General features: G+C 41.7%; 1 protein-coding gene across 3 annotated transcripts in view; it reads left to right on the forward strand.

The window, feature by feature from the left end:
* UVRAG (UV radiation resistance associated) overlaps nucleotides 1–15,961 on the forward strand; it is a 372,875-nt gene extending 356,914 nt beyond the window's left edge. For all 3 annotated transcript variants that reach the window (XM_043995097.1, XM_043995099.1, XM_043995098.1), the window contains one exon: nucleotides 12,250–15,961. In XM_043995097.1, coding sequence (XP_043851032.1) covers nucleotides 12,250–12,955 — 706 coding nt within the window. In that variant the 3' untranslated portion in view covers nucleotides 12,956–15,961. The remainder of the gene's footprint in view (nucleotides 1–12,249) is intronic.
* The last annotated feature ends 417 nt before the right edge of the window (nucleotides 15,962–16,378 follow it).

A 16,378-nucleotide genomic window follows, 5' to 3' on the forward strand; every position in this document is an offset into this window, starting at 1 on the left:
GTAACTAATGTTTATATTATAATAGCTAGCATTTATATAGCCCTTGACTGACACCACCTTCCTCAGCCTCTGACCCTGATTGGAGAGCTGGAGGGTAGAGGACCAAAGTCTTCCCAATACTTCCTTGAGAGAGGGCAGAAACTGGGATTCTCTGGCTCCTTCTCTCCTTCATCTACTGCTCTACCTGGCTTGAACTCCACAGAAGAAAAATGCCCACTGGTCTCTTTCCCCCTCCCCCCCCACCCCAGCTTTCCGGCCTCCTTTTATCTGTTGTCGTCCCCTATTAGATTGTAAGCTCCTGGAGGGCAGGGACTGTCTTCATTAATTCATTTATTAATTCTATCCCCAGTGCTTAACACAGTGCCTGGCACAGAGTATGTGTTTAATAAATGTTTATTGGGTTGAACATGGCATTTTAAGGTTTGCAAAGTGCTTATATATATATGTGAATATTTATATTTATATATATACATGTATATAATCTCATTTTATCATCCTGATATACCTGTGAAGTAAGTACTATTATTATCTCCATTTTACAGATGAGGAAACTGAGACCAAGAGGTTAAGTGACTTGCTCAAGGTCAGGCAGCTAATCTGAGTCAGGTCTTCCTGACTCCCAAGTCTAGCACTCTTAGCTACTTTGCACCTAGCTATGTCTTAAGACCTCAGTAAAGATAAACGCTAAGGTTCCTTCCACTTTCTTTAGAAGCCAGTAACCTTAACTTGTTAATTCAGCGTCATTCTTTGAAACGGGGACTCAGATCTGTATAATATGAATGAGGGTGAGATTGGAGTTAAGAAGCATCCAGGGGGGCAGCTAGGTGGCGCAGTGGATAGAGCTCTGGCCTTGGATTCAGGAGGACCTGAGTTCAAATCCGGCCTCAGACACTTTACACACTTACTAGCTGTGTGACCCTGGGCAAGTCACTTAACCCTGATTGCCTCACAAAACAAAAAAACAAAAAAAAAAACAAAAAAAAAAAAAGAAGCATCCAGGGTATGCGCCCCCTTCCTCTTCCTTCTTCTAGGCTATCCTCAAACAGAAATATCATAGAGCCCCACACTATAAGGCCACTAGGAAGAGCTTTGTTTCCTTATAGAGTAAGGTTTATTAAGTCATTTAACAGCCATGGCTTCAGTTAAAATAGTCAGCAATCTCTGATGATTTCTTGGAGCTATTGCCCAGTAAATCTGTAATTACAGTATCTCTGGGTTGTTGTTTTTTAATAAATTCCCTTTAATTGCAGCATTAAGCCCCAGATGTCATATTTCCAGGTTTCCAGCTTGGCCATGAACCAAGCTGGATGAGACAGCTGTTCCAATCATAGGGCTGTGCAGGCAAATATATAAAGTGAACCAGTTGCTCTAAGCTAAAACTCGGCTAGGCCAAGACCCAATGCCATAGATCACACAAGCATACTCATGGTCTTGTGGGAAATGAGCTTCCCCTTCAACTCACAAATACTGCCCTGAGGTGTGTTGGGGGTAGAGGTAATTGGCATTGCCTTTGCCAGTGCCATTGGACCTTTCTAGTGCATACATAGCCAAGCCACCAATCCTCAGGAACCCTGTCTTTAAAGTTCTAATTGAGTTTTGAAAAAGAGACAATGTCCTAGCAATAACTATTTTATGGCTCAAATAATGTGCTAAATTCCATTTGATAAGTGGATAACTGGTAGTTTTTATTAATTGGTCATGTAATTAATAAACCTATTAGTCTTAATAGCTTCCTCCCATTTAGGGCAAAGAATGCTACATCTAGAGCCTCAATTTCAGACCAAATGAGATCTCCTAGTCCTTTTTGCACCCCTCTTTTGCCTGCCATTGACAATCTTAATTTCTATCTGTCCCCCATTTGGGTAGACAATAGAACAGGTAAATTTATCATACTTTCCCTTATAAAGTACAAATCACAGGCCTTGATATTGAAAGAGATATTATGATCATGTGATCCAAACTCCTCCCTCCTCCCCCCCCCCATTTTACAGATGAATAAAGCAGGTCTAGAGGGATTAAATTACTTGGTCAAGGGCACTCTGAGAAGTAATATCTGGAATTTGAATCCAGATAATAGTATCATAGATTTCAACCTAGAAGAAACCTCATCTAATCTAATCACTTTATAATTGAGAAAAGTGAGGCCCAGAGAAGTAATGGATTAATGATAAATTACAGAAGTGTATCCTCTGATCATAAAACTAATGGTCTTTCCACTAGGTTACGTACTAATAGAACCACATTCTACAATTCATTTTAATTGAGCAGCTTGAAAGCATTTATTAAGCACCTACTTACTACCTTCAAATCCCTGAGTTAGGTGCTGGAAATATAAAAACAAAATAGCCCTTGCCCTCAAGGAGTTTATATTCTACTAGCTCTCCTATCTTGTGTTCTGTGATGCAGGATCCCAGGAGGAGAACTTTGGAGCAGCTCTATGAGAAAGATTTTCTTTGTCAGCTAAAAGTCTGGCACTCTGCTATGTCCATATATCCTATTTCTGCCCAAGCAAAAGACATCAAATCTCTCTTCTACTTAACTGTCCTTAAAATACCTAAAGGTAGTGATCATCACACCCACCCCACCTTCTTCTGTTCTTCAAGTTAAACATCTCATCTGTTGTCTTTCTGCCAAAATACACTGAATGGTAAATCTAAGGAATTGTATTCAATTAAATAGGAAAATACAGTATTGTTAATAGATGGTTGAAAAGCTATGCAGAAGCATTCCATAGTTCTTGGACACATCAGAGAACCAAGAGGGAAGCACAGTATGGTTTCCAAGCAGTCAAAATAGATTTCACAAATTCCTTGCAATAAAGCTCATACATTTTACTCATAGGAGAGTCCCGAATGCTCTCAAAATCAGTTCATTCTTATTTTAGACATAATCCTACCAAACTTGGTGATTTGGTTACAAAACCCATGGGAGACAAGCTAGCTTGAGTTTTGAAAGGCAGATCAGAAAGGGCATATTCAAAGGAAGAAGATGGGCTATAAGAATCTAACTCACTGAAAGCAGGGAAATATGACAGTTAATAATGAAGGAAACAGAAAAATTCTGAGTACACTTGGGAACTCTTGAGACCAGGAGTAGACTAACAGAGTCCTCTATACCCCAGGAGGTCCTGTGGACACCAGTGTATAATACAATGATGAGCAATGAAGGCATTATATATGGTACGCTGAAAAGAACATGGAATTTGGAGTCGGGGACCTGGGCTCCCTTTGTTGTTCCTGCCACATACTACATTTAGCAAGTCCCCTTGCTTCTTTGTATGTCAGTGTTTTCACCTCTAAAATGAGGGGCTTAGACTGTGGTGGAACATGAAGCAGTGAGAAGAATATTAAATGTCATGTCCTTGGACAAGTGATCTTTCTGGGCTTCAGTTTCCTCTTCTCTAAAATAAGTGTTTAGGTAACTTCTAAGGCCTTTCTACTTCTGAATTTGTGGTTCTGTGGCCTCTTAGTGGCCTTCTAGCTGTAAAACTATAGTCCTGCATATATTATCAAGAAAATGTTGGCTTTGCTCAGTAACCTGTGAAAGAAAGCAAGGGGATATATAATAACATTCAGATCAAGAGATCTTAATGGGAGTCCATACACTTTTTTTTTTACTTTTTTGATAACTACATCTCAGTACAATTGGTTTCCTCTGTGTTTTATTTTATATTGTTTAAACTATCATTCTAAGAAGGAGCCCATAGGTTTTACCAGACTGCCAAAGAAGTCCAAGACACACACACACACACACACACACACACACACACACACACACACACACAGCTAAGAACCCCAGTTTTAGATGGATTTTTACCCCCAAATGAATAAACTTTAAAAGAAATGATACTTGGGGGCAGCTAGGTGGCACAGTGGATAGAGCACTGGCCCTGGATTCAGTTCAAATCCAGCCTCAGACACTTGATACTTACTAGCTGTGTGACCCTGGGCAAGTCACTTAACCCTCATTGCCCCACAAAACCAAACAAACAAACAAAAAACTCCAAGAAATAAAAAAACACAAACAAAAGAAATACTTAAAGGAACAGAATCTGAGTTGCCTAGAAAACTGAGATATATAGCATAACTCATTCTCCAAAAGTTTATAGAGAGCTAAGGTTTTCCTGTATTTGGATTCATATCATTATATATCTGACTGCTCAGTAAAAATTGGGAGAATAGGTTTGGTATTTGTTGTGTTGTTGTGTTATTTTTAAGGTCAGTCATATATTTACATATCACAGAAAAAAAGAATTCTTAGTTCCCTACAAATCCTCCAGGTATTAAAAAAGGAAAGAAAAATTGACTAAGGTTCCTGTACTCCTCCTTCCGGGTGCTTTGCTGAAATGAGCGGCTAGGTGGTGCAGTGGGTAGCTCACTGGCCTTGAAGTTGGGAGGCTCTGAGTTCAAATGTGGTCTCAGACACTAGCTATGTGACACTGGGCAAGTCACTTAACCCCAGTTACCCCAAACTTCCAGGGCCATCCCCAGTGGTCCTGATATATATCTTGCCACTGGACCCAGATGGCTCTGGAGGAGAAAGAGGGCTAGTGACCTTGCACAGCCCTCCCTCACTTAAATCCAATTCATTGCAAGTCATGACATCACTATCACCCCCATGTCATGGTCCTCTGAGAACGAAGGACAGACAACAAGCCTGGAAATAGATGAGTATATGATCACATAAGAGGATAGAAAGGTCCATTTTTTGTGTGGGTCTGTGAAGGGTGGGGTATTCTAATTTGGCACCAGATTAGGCCACATATTCTCCAAAGTCTTGTCCCACTACATTGAATTAGGCCAATTTAATCAATCAGCCAATAAATATTTACTAAGTACCTACTGTGTGCCCACATATGTGCTAAGAGCTGAGGATAGAAAGCAGGAAAAGACAGTCTCTGCCCTCAAGGAGCTCACAAATATGTAAAAACAAGGATATATAGACAGGATAAATAAAAAATAGAGTTAAGGGGACAGCTAGGTGGTGCAGTGGATAGAGCACTGGCCCTGGATTCAGGAGTTCCTGAGTTCAAATCTGGCCTCAGACACTTGACACTTACTGGCTGTGTGACCCTGGGCAAGTCACTTAACCCCCATTGCCCCACAAAAAATTTTAAAAATTTAAAAAAAAAATGGAGTTAAGATGAGTTGGGAATGATGTAATTTTAGTTGGGGCTTAAAGGAAGCAAAGCAGTAGAGATAAATACAGAGAGTATTCTCTGAATTGGAGGCAGCCAAAGAAAAGGCCTGGAGCTAAGGGACAGTAGCTTGTTCATGGGACAGCCAGTAGGCCAGTGTCACTGGATTGAAGAGTATGGGCTTTGAGTGCCAAACAGGGGACTTTGTTTTTCATGCTGGAGATGATAGGAAGACACTGGAGTTTATTAAATAAAGGAGTGTCATAAAAAACAATCTCAACAAATGCAATAACACTTTATAAACTTTAAAGTGCTAAAATGCTTATGATGATGATTGTGGTGATCACCTGCTCTTTTGCCAGTCACAGGGGAGGGAGGGAGGCAGAGAAGGAAAGCAGGCTTCCTCAGGGCCCTGTGCCAGCCACCGGTCTCATGCTCCAAGGTGCTGGGAAGGCCCATATGCCCTGGATACGATGGAAACACACTGAAGATCCAGACCAGTGCTGAGGAATGCAGAAAACACAAAGAAGACGCTCTAAGATGAGAGGACAAAATTACAGGACTCTCTCAGGCTTTAGTTTTAGTTCCATAATATCAGACTTTTGGACAGCATTGCTGGGACAGAATTTGTATTTCTGTTTTAAATATTCATCACAGTTGTTTCAGGGTTAGTTCCACTTTTCTCATTGGCTTTATGTTAAAGACTTTGATACCATAAAGAATTCATAAAGAATGTCTTTAATACTTGAATAATGCAAATGATGTTGGTGCTTCCTCCCCAATACACTTCATAACCCTTTAATAGACAATTTTCACAGGCTTTCTTTTTCTCTTTTTTAAAATAAGTTTTTATTAATATTCTGTTTCTTACATCACCATACTGTCTCATGTATCCCCCCTTGCCCTCCCATAGAACCATCCTGTCTGACAAATAGTATTTTTAGAGAGGAAGGAAAAGTCAGCATATTTGATCATTTAAAAAAAAAAGTCCAAAAACATGTGTGATGTGTAATAACTTGTGGACTTCCCACCTCCACAGAGGGGCAGGTTTCAGAGCTCTTCGTTTGAGTCCCACTTGATCTTTATCATTTTGTTACATTTACTTTTTATTTTTTGGCATAACACTAATGATAATAGTTAAACTGTGATAAGTACCATAAGTGTAGTTTGAGTTCAGAGAATTGAAAGGTTTTTGAAGACGTAGCATTTGAACTGCACCTTGAAAGAGTGGATAGCATGTTGGCAAATGGAGATTGGAGGGGAAAAGGTGGGGTGGCATTTTGGGAGAGGAAATCATATAAGAAAGGGCATAGAGCCAGGAGCTGTTTTACTGGATTATAAAGTGTATGGGGGGTAGTGGTAAAAGATAATAAGGCTGGGGGGGGGGGGTAGCTAGATGGCACAGTGGATAGAGCACTGGCCCTGGAGTCAGGAGTACCTGAGTTCAAATCCGGCCTCAGACACTTAATACTTAACTAGCTGTGTGACCCTGGGCAAGTCACTTAACCGCAATTGCCTCACTTAAAAAAAAAAAAAAGATAATAAGACTGGAAAGGGACATTGGAAAAGCTCATGGGAGGCCAGGAATGCCTTAATGAGAAGGTAGCATTAAAAACATATTGCATAGTCAGTCAGCAAGCATTTATGAAGTGCTTACTTTATGTCTGGCACTGTGCTCAATACTGGGGATACAAATACAAGCAAAAAGAAAGACAATCCTTGCCTTCAAGTAGCTTATACTCTTATTATAGAATATAACACATGAAAAGGGAGCTAGAGGTAAAGGAGAGATACCCAGGCGGGGGCATAGTGGCTATGTCCAGAGAATGAAGGGTGGCTGGTTTAGGGTTTTCCTCCAAAATGGAGATGCCAGGAAGAATTCATCTATTTCACTTTGAATACGTCACTTAATCTTTCTTGGTCTAAATCAAGGAATTGGGTGAGAAGATCTCTAAGGTCCTCTCCAGTTTGAAATCTCTCAACATAGGTAAAAGTATGACCCCATGACGTAGCATGGGAAAGATAGACACCAGACTTTCCTCCTTCCTTACACAGTCATTGATAGATTTTTATATATAGTCCCAGCTGGCATAGAAAGAATTCTGTCAGCAGGAGTTCTGTTAATGGGCATATTCATGCAGCTTTGCTACAGTGATAACTCTTATCTGTAAAGATAATTGAGGCAGCATAGTATCCTAACATTTTCTGAATTATCACTGAAAGCTTTAATTAGGTTCTGTATCATTTTCATATTCAGGGGTTTTTTTAAATTATATTCCCCTTTTAAAATTAGCATTACTTGGGGGCAGCTAGATGGCGCAGTGGATAGAGCACCGGCCCTGGATTCAGGAGTACCTGAGTTCAAATCCGGCCTCAGACACTTAACACTTACTAGCTGTGTGACCCTGAGCAAGTCACTTAACCCCAATTGCCCCTCAAAAAAAAAAAATTTAGCATTACTTGGGGGATACACATGGGACTATTACCACCTTTTTCTGAGCTTCCCTTACCACACTGAATCACAAAACATTAATTATCATTGTATTACCTTGGGTATGTTATAATTCTTTGTCCTTTGAAGACCTAAAACTGGAAGCAGTAGATAGAAGTTGCGAAATTTGAGCATGATGTAAGGAAAACTCACCTAACAATTAGGCATCTAGAAATGGAAGGGATTGCCTCGTGAGCCTAGTGGAACCCCTTACTAGAGGACTTTAAGCAAAAGTTAAATGACCACTTATCTAACAGATTGTAGAAGAAAATTTTATTCAGGTATGGGTTGGACTACTAGATGACTGCCTAGGTCCCTCACAGCTCTGACATAATGTGATTCTGTGTTCAGATTGTGCTAGATTTGACCATGAAGATTTATTCTCTACATTCTCTAAATTCTAGAAAATAGCTAGAGACTTTGAACCTGGTTTTTTTGGACCTCTCAATCTGTGGCAGCCTCCCATTGCTCTAGACTCACCTGCTTTATTTATTTATTTATTGGGGGGGGGGGTGAGGCATTTGGGGTTAAGTGACTTGCCCAGGGTCACACAGCTAGTAAGTGTCAAGTGTCTGAGGCTGGATTTGAACTCAGGTCCTCCTGAATCCAGGGCGCGGTGCTCTATCCACTGCGCCACCTAGCTGCCCCCACCTGCTTTATTCTAATAAAAACCGTTGGTTTTTTTAGCTCATGGATCATACATACAAAAAACAGGAACTGGGCTGAATTTAGCCTTCAGTCCATAGTTTGCTGACCCCTACTCTGTGTTCTATATAAGGAGTTTTTAACCTTTTTTTATATCTTGGACCCCTGTCAGATTATTGAAGCCTATAGACCCCTTCTCATAATCCTATTTTTAAATGCATAAATTAAAATATTATCATATTACAAATGAAATCAATTATATTGAAATATAGTTATCAGAATATTTTAAAAACAAATTTGTGGACGCCAGGTTAAGAATCCCTCCTCTAGATGCAACACCCCCACCCCTCGTCTTATAAGTGAAAAAGCCAAAGGGCTTAGAAAAATGAAGTGACTTGTGCAAAATCAGCAAAGTAACTAAGATTCAAACCCATCTTCTAATACAGTCTAGGGTCCTTTCCACTATACCATGCTGCCAATAAATTTAGATTTGATAACTTGGTCATCGGTGAGAGTGAGAATTTTTCTGCACAGACTATCCCATGGTGGTTGGGGGCAGGCGGACACTAGATTGAGGACTCAAAAGTAGATACTTCCTAATTATACACTGTACTGAATTCTGTCTTTTCAATGAGGGCCAAAAAATTTCTTGTACCCTTTCCACAAAAAAAGAGCTCATTTTCTAAAACCTAGACTAGCTAACCACCCTTCTCCTTCTAAGTATTTCCATCATCCATAGTTCAATTTAGTTCCCTCTTCTCCCTGAAGCCTTCACCGACCACTTCAACCCATAGCACTCAGTTCTTCCTCCTAACCATCTAACAGTCTGTACAACTCATTTGCCAATCCTGTATTTACTTTGTGTCCCAACCCAACAGTTTGGGGAAACAAAGGAGGTTTTCACAAAATTAATCAATCAACAAGTGTTTATTAAGTGCCCACTATAGGCCAGGCTCTGTGGTAGGTCCTGGGAATACAAAGGCAATATTTTCCCCCTCTCCATCCTCCCCCCATGAAACTTCTATTCTATCAGTGTTATGGGCCACCTAGACGGGAAATTAATTGATGAGCAGTTCAGGAAACAGATCACTAGTCTAGCACAGAGGCTTAATATAGTTAGAGAAAGAACCTAAGTTCATAGCACTAGGCTTGGTGCTGTGGGAGGAGATACAAAAGAAAGCCGTGAGTGTCTGTTGAATGGTTAGCCATCTAACATTAAGAGTAGTTCTTCTATTCAGGCTTACTTGGAGACCGATGGGCCGTCTAGCAAATATATGTAGCGCCTTAGACACTTCGAAGGAAAAGAAGACATGGTATTTCTACCAAGAATAACTCATCAACCATTTAAAATTAACTGTAGAATGAAGTTAGGATAATGCCTTGCAGTAGTTTTGAATACGTCCTGTCGTGAGTCTTATAGCAACAGTCCTGTAAAATAAGCAGGAAAAGGGATCATCTTCCCTGTTTTGCATGAGTAGCATATACTCTGTGTGAAGAGGAGCCATATGAAGTAGGGCAGGGGGGAGAGCCTGTGCCCAGATCACAGGGGGCCTTAATTCCAGCATCACTCGTTTCCTTTTTTTATCCCATAAGCAGCAGGGACCCCTTGAGCAAGACACTGAAGTAGCCCAGGGCCCAGGCATATTATCTTGATAGGACTCGACTGTACACACGATACCTTCCATATGTTAGACCAGACTCGTCATTTCATTCCCAGGAAGTCCCGGACGAGGAGTTTCCAGTTTAGACTAGCATAGTGACTCTGCAACCTGATAGGCAGAGACACATGCATGTGGGCAGTGAGAATTCATCAGGCTCACACATCCAGGATGTGTCCAATCTGCAGGCTCTTATTTGACACCTACTGTGTGCCAGGCATTGTGCTAAGCAGTAGGGACAAAACAAAAGACAAAAACAGTCCCTGCCCTCAAGGAGCTCACAGTCTGAATGTGGGAGACAACATGCAACAACTATGTACAAATAAAGTACAGACAGGAAAAATTAAAGATAATCTTAGTGGAAATGCCCAGGCTTCTTTGCAGAAGATGGGATTTTAGCTGGGACATCAGGGAGGCCAGGAGGTAGAGGTGGGGGACAGCTGGAGAAATGCTCAGAGTTAGCCAGGCACGGTGGCACGGCCCTCTAACCTCTGCTACTAGCAACCGCAGGCTGGCCAATCTCAAGCTGCAGGGCCTGAGTTGATCGGGGTGGGGGGGGGGAGTCACACTAAGATCAGCATTACTATAGTAAGGTTGGAAACAGAACAAGGCCGAGCTCCTGTGCATGTGAAACTAGATCCAAGAGTAGCCCCAGTACATCCAACCTGGATGAGGGAGGGGGACCCAGGCTGAGAGAATGGGGTGGGTAGAGGAATGAGGGAGGGAGGAAGAAAATAAATGTAAGAGGTTAGGAGATAGAGCATCGTGTTCGAGTAACAGCAAAGAGGGCACTGGATCATGGAGGGGAGTAAGTAGTAAAAAGACTGGACAGTTAGGGGTAGGCAGGTGAGGTTATATAAGGCTTTTAAAAGCCAGAGAGAACTTTATAACTGATTGTGGAGTATGTAATCAGGAGCCCCTGTATTTTATTGAATGGCTGGGGAGGGGGGAAGGGGAACAGTCAGACTTGTGCATGTTCATTGTGCTTCAAACCTAGATCTTCCCAACTACAGACCTATCTATCCACTATGCTACGCCGCCTTGCACATAGTAGGAACTCTGTGTATGTATGGATTGAGATATATAAATGATATATAAATTGTGTGTATATATGTATGTGGGGGGGGTGTTGAGAGGGAGAGGTTTGAGTCTAAAAGTGCTTAGCACAATCCCTGGAACATAGTAAGCACTGTGTAAATGCTAAAAGGCATACACATATAAACATATACACACATGAAAACATTAAATGTTAGCTATTATTGTCTATTAAGAAGGCAATGACAGTGTTACAGAATCAAATCTCAACTTTGTTTACTGTGTGGCCTTTGAAAGTGCTTTGCCACTTCCCCTCCTCAGACCTCAGTTTCCTCCTATGTAAAATAGTGGGGCAGGATATTCTTCAAGCTCCCCTTCAGTTCTAAATCCTATAATCCTGTGAATCCATCTCTGGCCTCCACCCCCCACCCCCCCACCCCCCCACACACACACACACTCCTCTGCTTACTACCTGAATGATAGACTGAGAGCATACATATGTCCACTGGAAGCCAGTCTAGGTTCATGAACCATGACCTTCCTCACCCCAGTCTCCCCGCCAAGAGTTCCTAGCAGCCTGTGGTGTGGCTTCTCTTTCTTTCTGGAGTAATCGATCACAGCTGTGGTACTTCAAGCATGCCTATTGTGAGCTCGGATGGCAAATGAAAGTCTTGGCTTGTCAGGACCAAATACATTGTCTGTGGGTGGTGTTAATATTCTATTTTGGTTTGATTAACTGGCTTCACTAGAAAGTCATTTAGAGGGGGAAGAACACTGTCAGCAGGAGGTAGAAAGCAAACCGTCCCACAACTGGCAAGAAAAGTTTGGGACACAGAGTAAAGTTTTGACAACCTAGCACCTGGAGAACCCCCAAATTAAGGGCAGCAGGTTTGGCTTGGTTTTCCTCTGAGTACTAAAACCTGTCATTTATAGGTATAGGTCTGGTCCTGGGTGAGCTCTGACAAGTATCCCCAGTTACAAATGTACTCACACCACTAGCGCTGGTAGCTATGGGAGAGGAATTCAGAGTTCCCATCATGTAGAAAGGTACCTGGGAGATCATCTTGGCTTTCAGTTGGAAATCACCTCTGAGGTCCCCTCACCTAAAACTTACACTGATGACTGTCCCTATTTATTATAGGAAAAGAGGGGTAATAATATTTGTATTACCCATCTGCCTCACAGAGCTAATATAAGGAAATTGCTCTATAAGCCTGAGATACAGAAATGGGAATTCTTACTACGAAATGGGAGGTAATGTCTTGTTTTTCTCTGTCTTCCAGTGACAGACATCACACCTCCAGTGCCATTCCAGTTCCAAAGAGACAGAGTTCCATGTTTGGGGGTGCAGACGTTGGCTTCTCCCCTGGGGTCCCATCACCAGACAAAGGTCACCGTAAACGAGCCAGTTCAGAAAATGAGAGACTCCAGTATAAAACTCCTCCCCCCAGTTACAACTCAGCATTAGCCCAACCTGTGGCCACCATTAAGACTGTTGGAGATTCCGAGAAAAAAATGGCATCTTTGTCCTCTTCCTTAGATACCTGCTTGGACTTCTCCAAAGACAGTAAGAAAAAAGAAGCTGATTTTGATGATCATTTAAACAGGGGCCACGTGAATGTGGACACTAGCCAGGAGTCGCAGGAGCTGCTCCTCGGACATCCTGGTGCAGTCAATGGAAACCTCCTTCCCAGGGAGCCCAGCAGCACGGCCTGTAGTGAGCAGCCAGAGGAGTTCCCCGCCAGCCCCAGAGGGGCTGAGCTCCACTGTGCCGTGGAGCAGGCTGAAGAGATCATCGGCACAGAAGCGATGGGCTTGAGCTCAGGGGACCAGCTAGAAGCGTTCAACTGCATCCCAGTGGACAGGGCCGTGGCCGTGGAGTGTGATGAGCAAGTGCTGGGGGAGTTCGAGGAGTTCTCCCGACGTATCTATGCACTGAATGAAAACGTGTCCAGCTTCCGCCGGCCACGCAAGAGCTCAGACAAGTGAGCACGCTTAGGGAGAAGTCATTGACTGGACCAGGACAGAGTGATAGATCACAAATGAAGATGAAGTTGCACTTATCCTTTGTATTAATTATGGAGCAAAATAAAACAGATTGAGTCTGTTCCCCTGATGTTGGAAAGTAGACTTGGGGAAGTGAGCCAGGACACAGGGTCAGGTGTATGAATGGGCCAGGTAGACTTATACTCTGTTTCCATATATTTGCTTTTCAAACCTTACAGTTGGTTCTAGGTCAGTAGTCATTCTTTAGCTTGAAAGAGCTTCTATCTAGTTCAAGCTATGTTATAGTTATTCATCTGCTTCTGTTACATACAATTTTGTTTTATCCTTGGATGGAAGATGATAATATATAAATCATAAAATGAATGAATATATCTTTTATTGTTTGTCACTGTTTATCACAAGCAACACTCTCACCAAGTTTCAGAAACTGAATATCTAGGACCAGGTTTGCCCTGCTCCCTTAGAGGTCCTTGACCCTTTGTCTGGTTGAGGCTTATCCTTGGTGAGCTTCTCAAACACAGGTACACCACCCCAACAACTTATCTCCCGGGGCTGTTGTCACCCCAGTCTTTTCAGGGGTCCAGTTGTAGTCTGCATAAGAAACTTGAGTATGTCAAATTCTTCCATGCTGTCTTAACAAACAGCCACATCCTTTCTCCATTTAATACCAGCCTCTTTAGAGATGACCATCAACATTTTGATTTTTTTTTTCAATAAGTTGGATTTTCTAAAATACTGCCTAACAGAGGATTGCAAATACCCTACAGATTTCACGATGCAATCGCATTCCTAGGCTATAGCTCTAATGCTTATGTAGTTGAACGCTGGGAGACCAAAAGCCAAGCATGCTTTTAAGAAATTCACACATCAGGCCAACCCCCTAGGTTTGAACTCCATGTTAACTTATTGAATTTATAGGCAGAAGGAAAAACAAACCCCCTGCCAAGTACTGTATACAATTAAATAGATGTGGCTTTGCCCAGCCCTATGAATCTGAACATTGGGAATAGCTGGATCATGTCAAGAGATGAGGAAAAATACTGTGGATGTGAATATAAAGACACAGTTCTCTCAGTTTAATTTAACCACGCATCGTTTTCAGAGCTCAGATTCTATCCCTGTTGCTGCTTGTGCCATATACTCAGGAATGTAGCACCAGGGTTACAAGCTCTTTAAAGAGAACATAACATAGCCATCCTGCCATATATGTTACCCAAACAAATAACAGTGGAGTTTTCTTCCCCAGAACCTGATTGTTCTTCCCAGGTCTGAATTTCCTCTTCAGACCTGTATTACGTACCATGTGGTACATCCCCCTCACACCAGGCCAAAGGAAGCTGTGAATATGTACGATATAATGTTATTCCTTAACTCTCTCTCTCTCAGAGTTCTTACACCATATAGGATAGCACAGACAGTATGCGCTGCCCAGGAGCTGCATTTTCCCCACATAACATCTTAGGCATTATCATCTTCATATTTTATCTGGGCTTCCCTGAGCTCCCTTTGGATTTATGGATACATTAGACTAGAGTCTCTCACCACCGATCATCATTTTCCACGTATCTTATCTCACACATGCACATACACACAGCTGTCTTTCAGTATTAGGCAGGGCCAATGCACAGATTTTTTTTTTTTTTTGGTGAGGCAATTGGGGTTAAATGACTTGCCCAGGGTCACACAGCTAGTAAGTGTTAAGTGTCTGAGGCCATAATGCACAGAAATTTAAAAAGACTCCTAGGAAAAAGCTTTAACTTCATTTGAAGAAATCTCATGTATTCCAAATCAAAAGCTCTGTCCTCTCTGGGCCTAGGGCAGAAGCCCAGTCAGTGTCCCCTGCAGGGTTTATTTTTTTTTCCCAGAGGATAATACATCTTTGATCATTCTCAAGAGGAGATAGTGAGAAAGGAGGCTAGCCTCCCCTGGCAGCCTCTAGAAAAGGGATCACAACAGTCCTCCACCTGAGGAGATAGCAACCAAAAACCAGTCCCATCATCTTCAGGCGAGAGAATAGAACACACGTGTCGCATCAGCTTCCCAAATGTGGCAGTAAGTCTCTGAAGTCAGTGCCAAACCCAAAGAGTAACTGCATTCTGTATGGTTCTGGGAGGCCCTCTGATCAGGCGCCTGCCACCACCAAGCTATTGGACCCTGGGACGAAAATAGGACACAGAGAACACACATTCATGGGCATTAATCTCAGGTTCTACTCAACCAAATGAAGCCCAAGTCGCTGTCTTCCCCTCTGTGGTCATCCTCATTGTAGCTATTTGCTGTTTAGTCTGCAGATTTTGAAGTCCAAAGTACCACATAGCACCCTAGTATTCAGGAGGGCTGGGGCCGACAGTCATATTTGCTTAGTACAAGCCTTTTCCAACAACGTACACCTTAAAGAACATAGCTTGGGTTTCTTTGCAGTGTCAGTTACATTTTCCCTATAACTAGAGTATTTCAGTGTCTCAGTGAACAGATTTGAGTTCATTTTTCAGCACTGTAAACTTAGTTTTTCCAGTGCTTTAAATGGCCAGAGCCCAAACACTGATGAGTTCCCAGCTTTTACAGTTTTTCTTTTCAAATTTGTCTTATAAAAATGACCAAAAAATTAGACTGCTTGGGCAGAGTGGGGGGGGGGGGAGTTGAGGAGGTAATGTGGGAATTGGGGCGGAAACTATCACATCACTGTCCATTTTGAAACTGTCAAGAACTTCACTAAATTTCCATGAAGATTAGAACAATTTGTGAATGTTTTCAAATCAGTACTTGGTGGTACCCTACTCCTCCCCCAAGCCTTGAAATTCTGAAGGCTTCTTTTTTTTTTTTTTAAGAATATTAGTTTTGGAAGACTGTATCCAGCTATATTTTTATAGCAATCCTAACAATGTCTATTTATCCTGACCTAACCAATTATTTAAATAATTTTCAAAATCACCACCAATAATAAATGGCATGTAGGAAACTTAACTGCTGGTAATTGGGAGAAAATTCAGCATCTGTATTTATAAAATAAATTTGATTAGTATTTATTTTGAGAGTGAAGTGTGTTATTTACCTCCCTCTTCCTCTTTTTGAGTCCTGTCTTCATTGTTTTGAGTATCTTATAAAAGCTGAATTGTTGGAAAATGTGTTCTTAAACAGTGGGGCAATGGCTAGCTTACAGCTTGTTCTAATTTACTTAGGCTACTTTGCATTTTAAGTTTTTACTACCTTTGAGAAAATAAGTCATCTTTATTTCCATGATCTGAGAATCGCAGGCTTGAGGAGCTCAAAAATGGATCTTAGAGGTCATCAATGTAATATCCCACCCAATGCATCCCTTCTAAGCTTCTGCTCTATGACAAGGAGCTCTTTACTTAACCATGATAGCCACTCTATTTTTTAAAAATAAGTTTTTATTAATGTCTT

The sequence above is a fragment of the Dromiciops gliroides genome, chromosome 3 (assembly GCF_019393635.1).
Source record: "Dromiciops gliroides isolate mDroGli1 chromosome 3, mDroGli1.pri, whole genome shotgun sequence".
NCBI classification, from domain to species: Eukaryota; Metazoa; Chordata; class Mammalia; order Microbiotheria; family Microbiotheriidae; genus Dromiciops; species Dromiciops gliroides.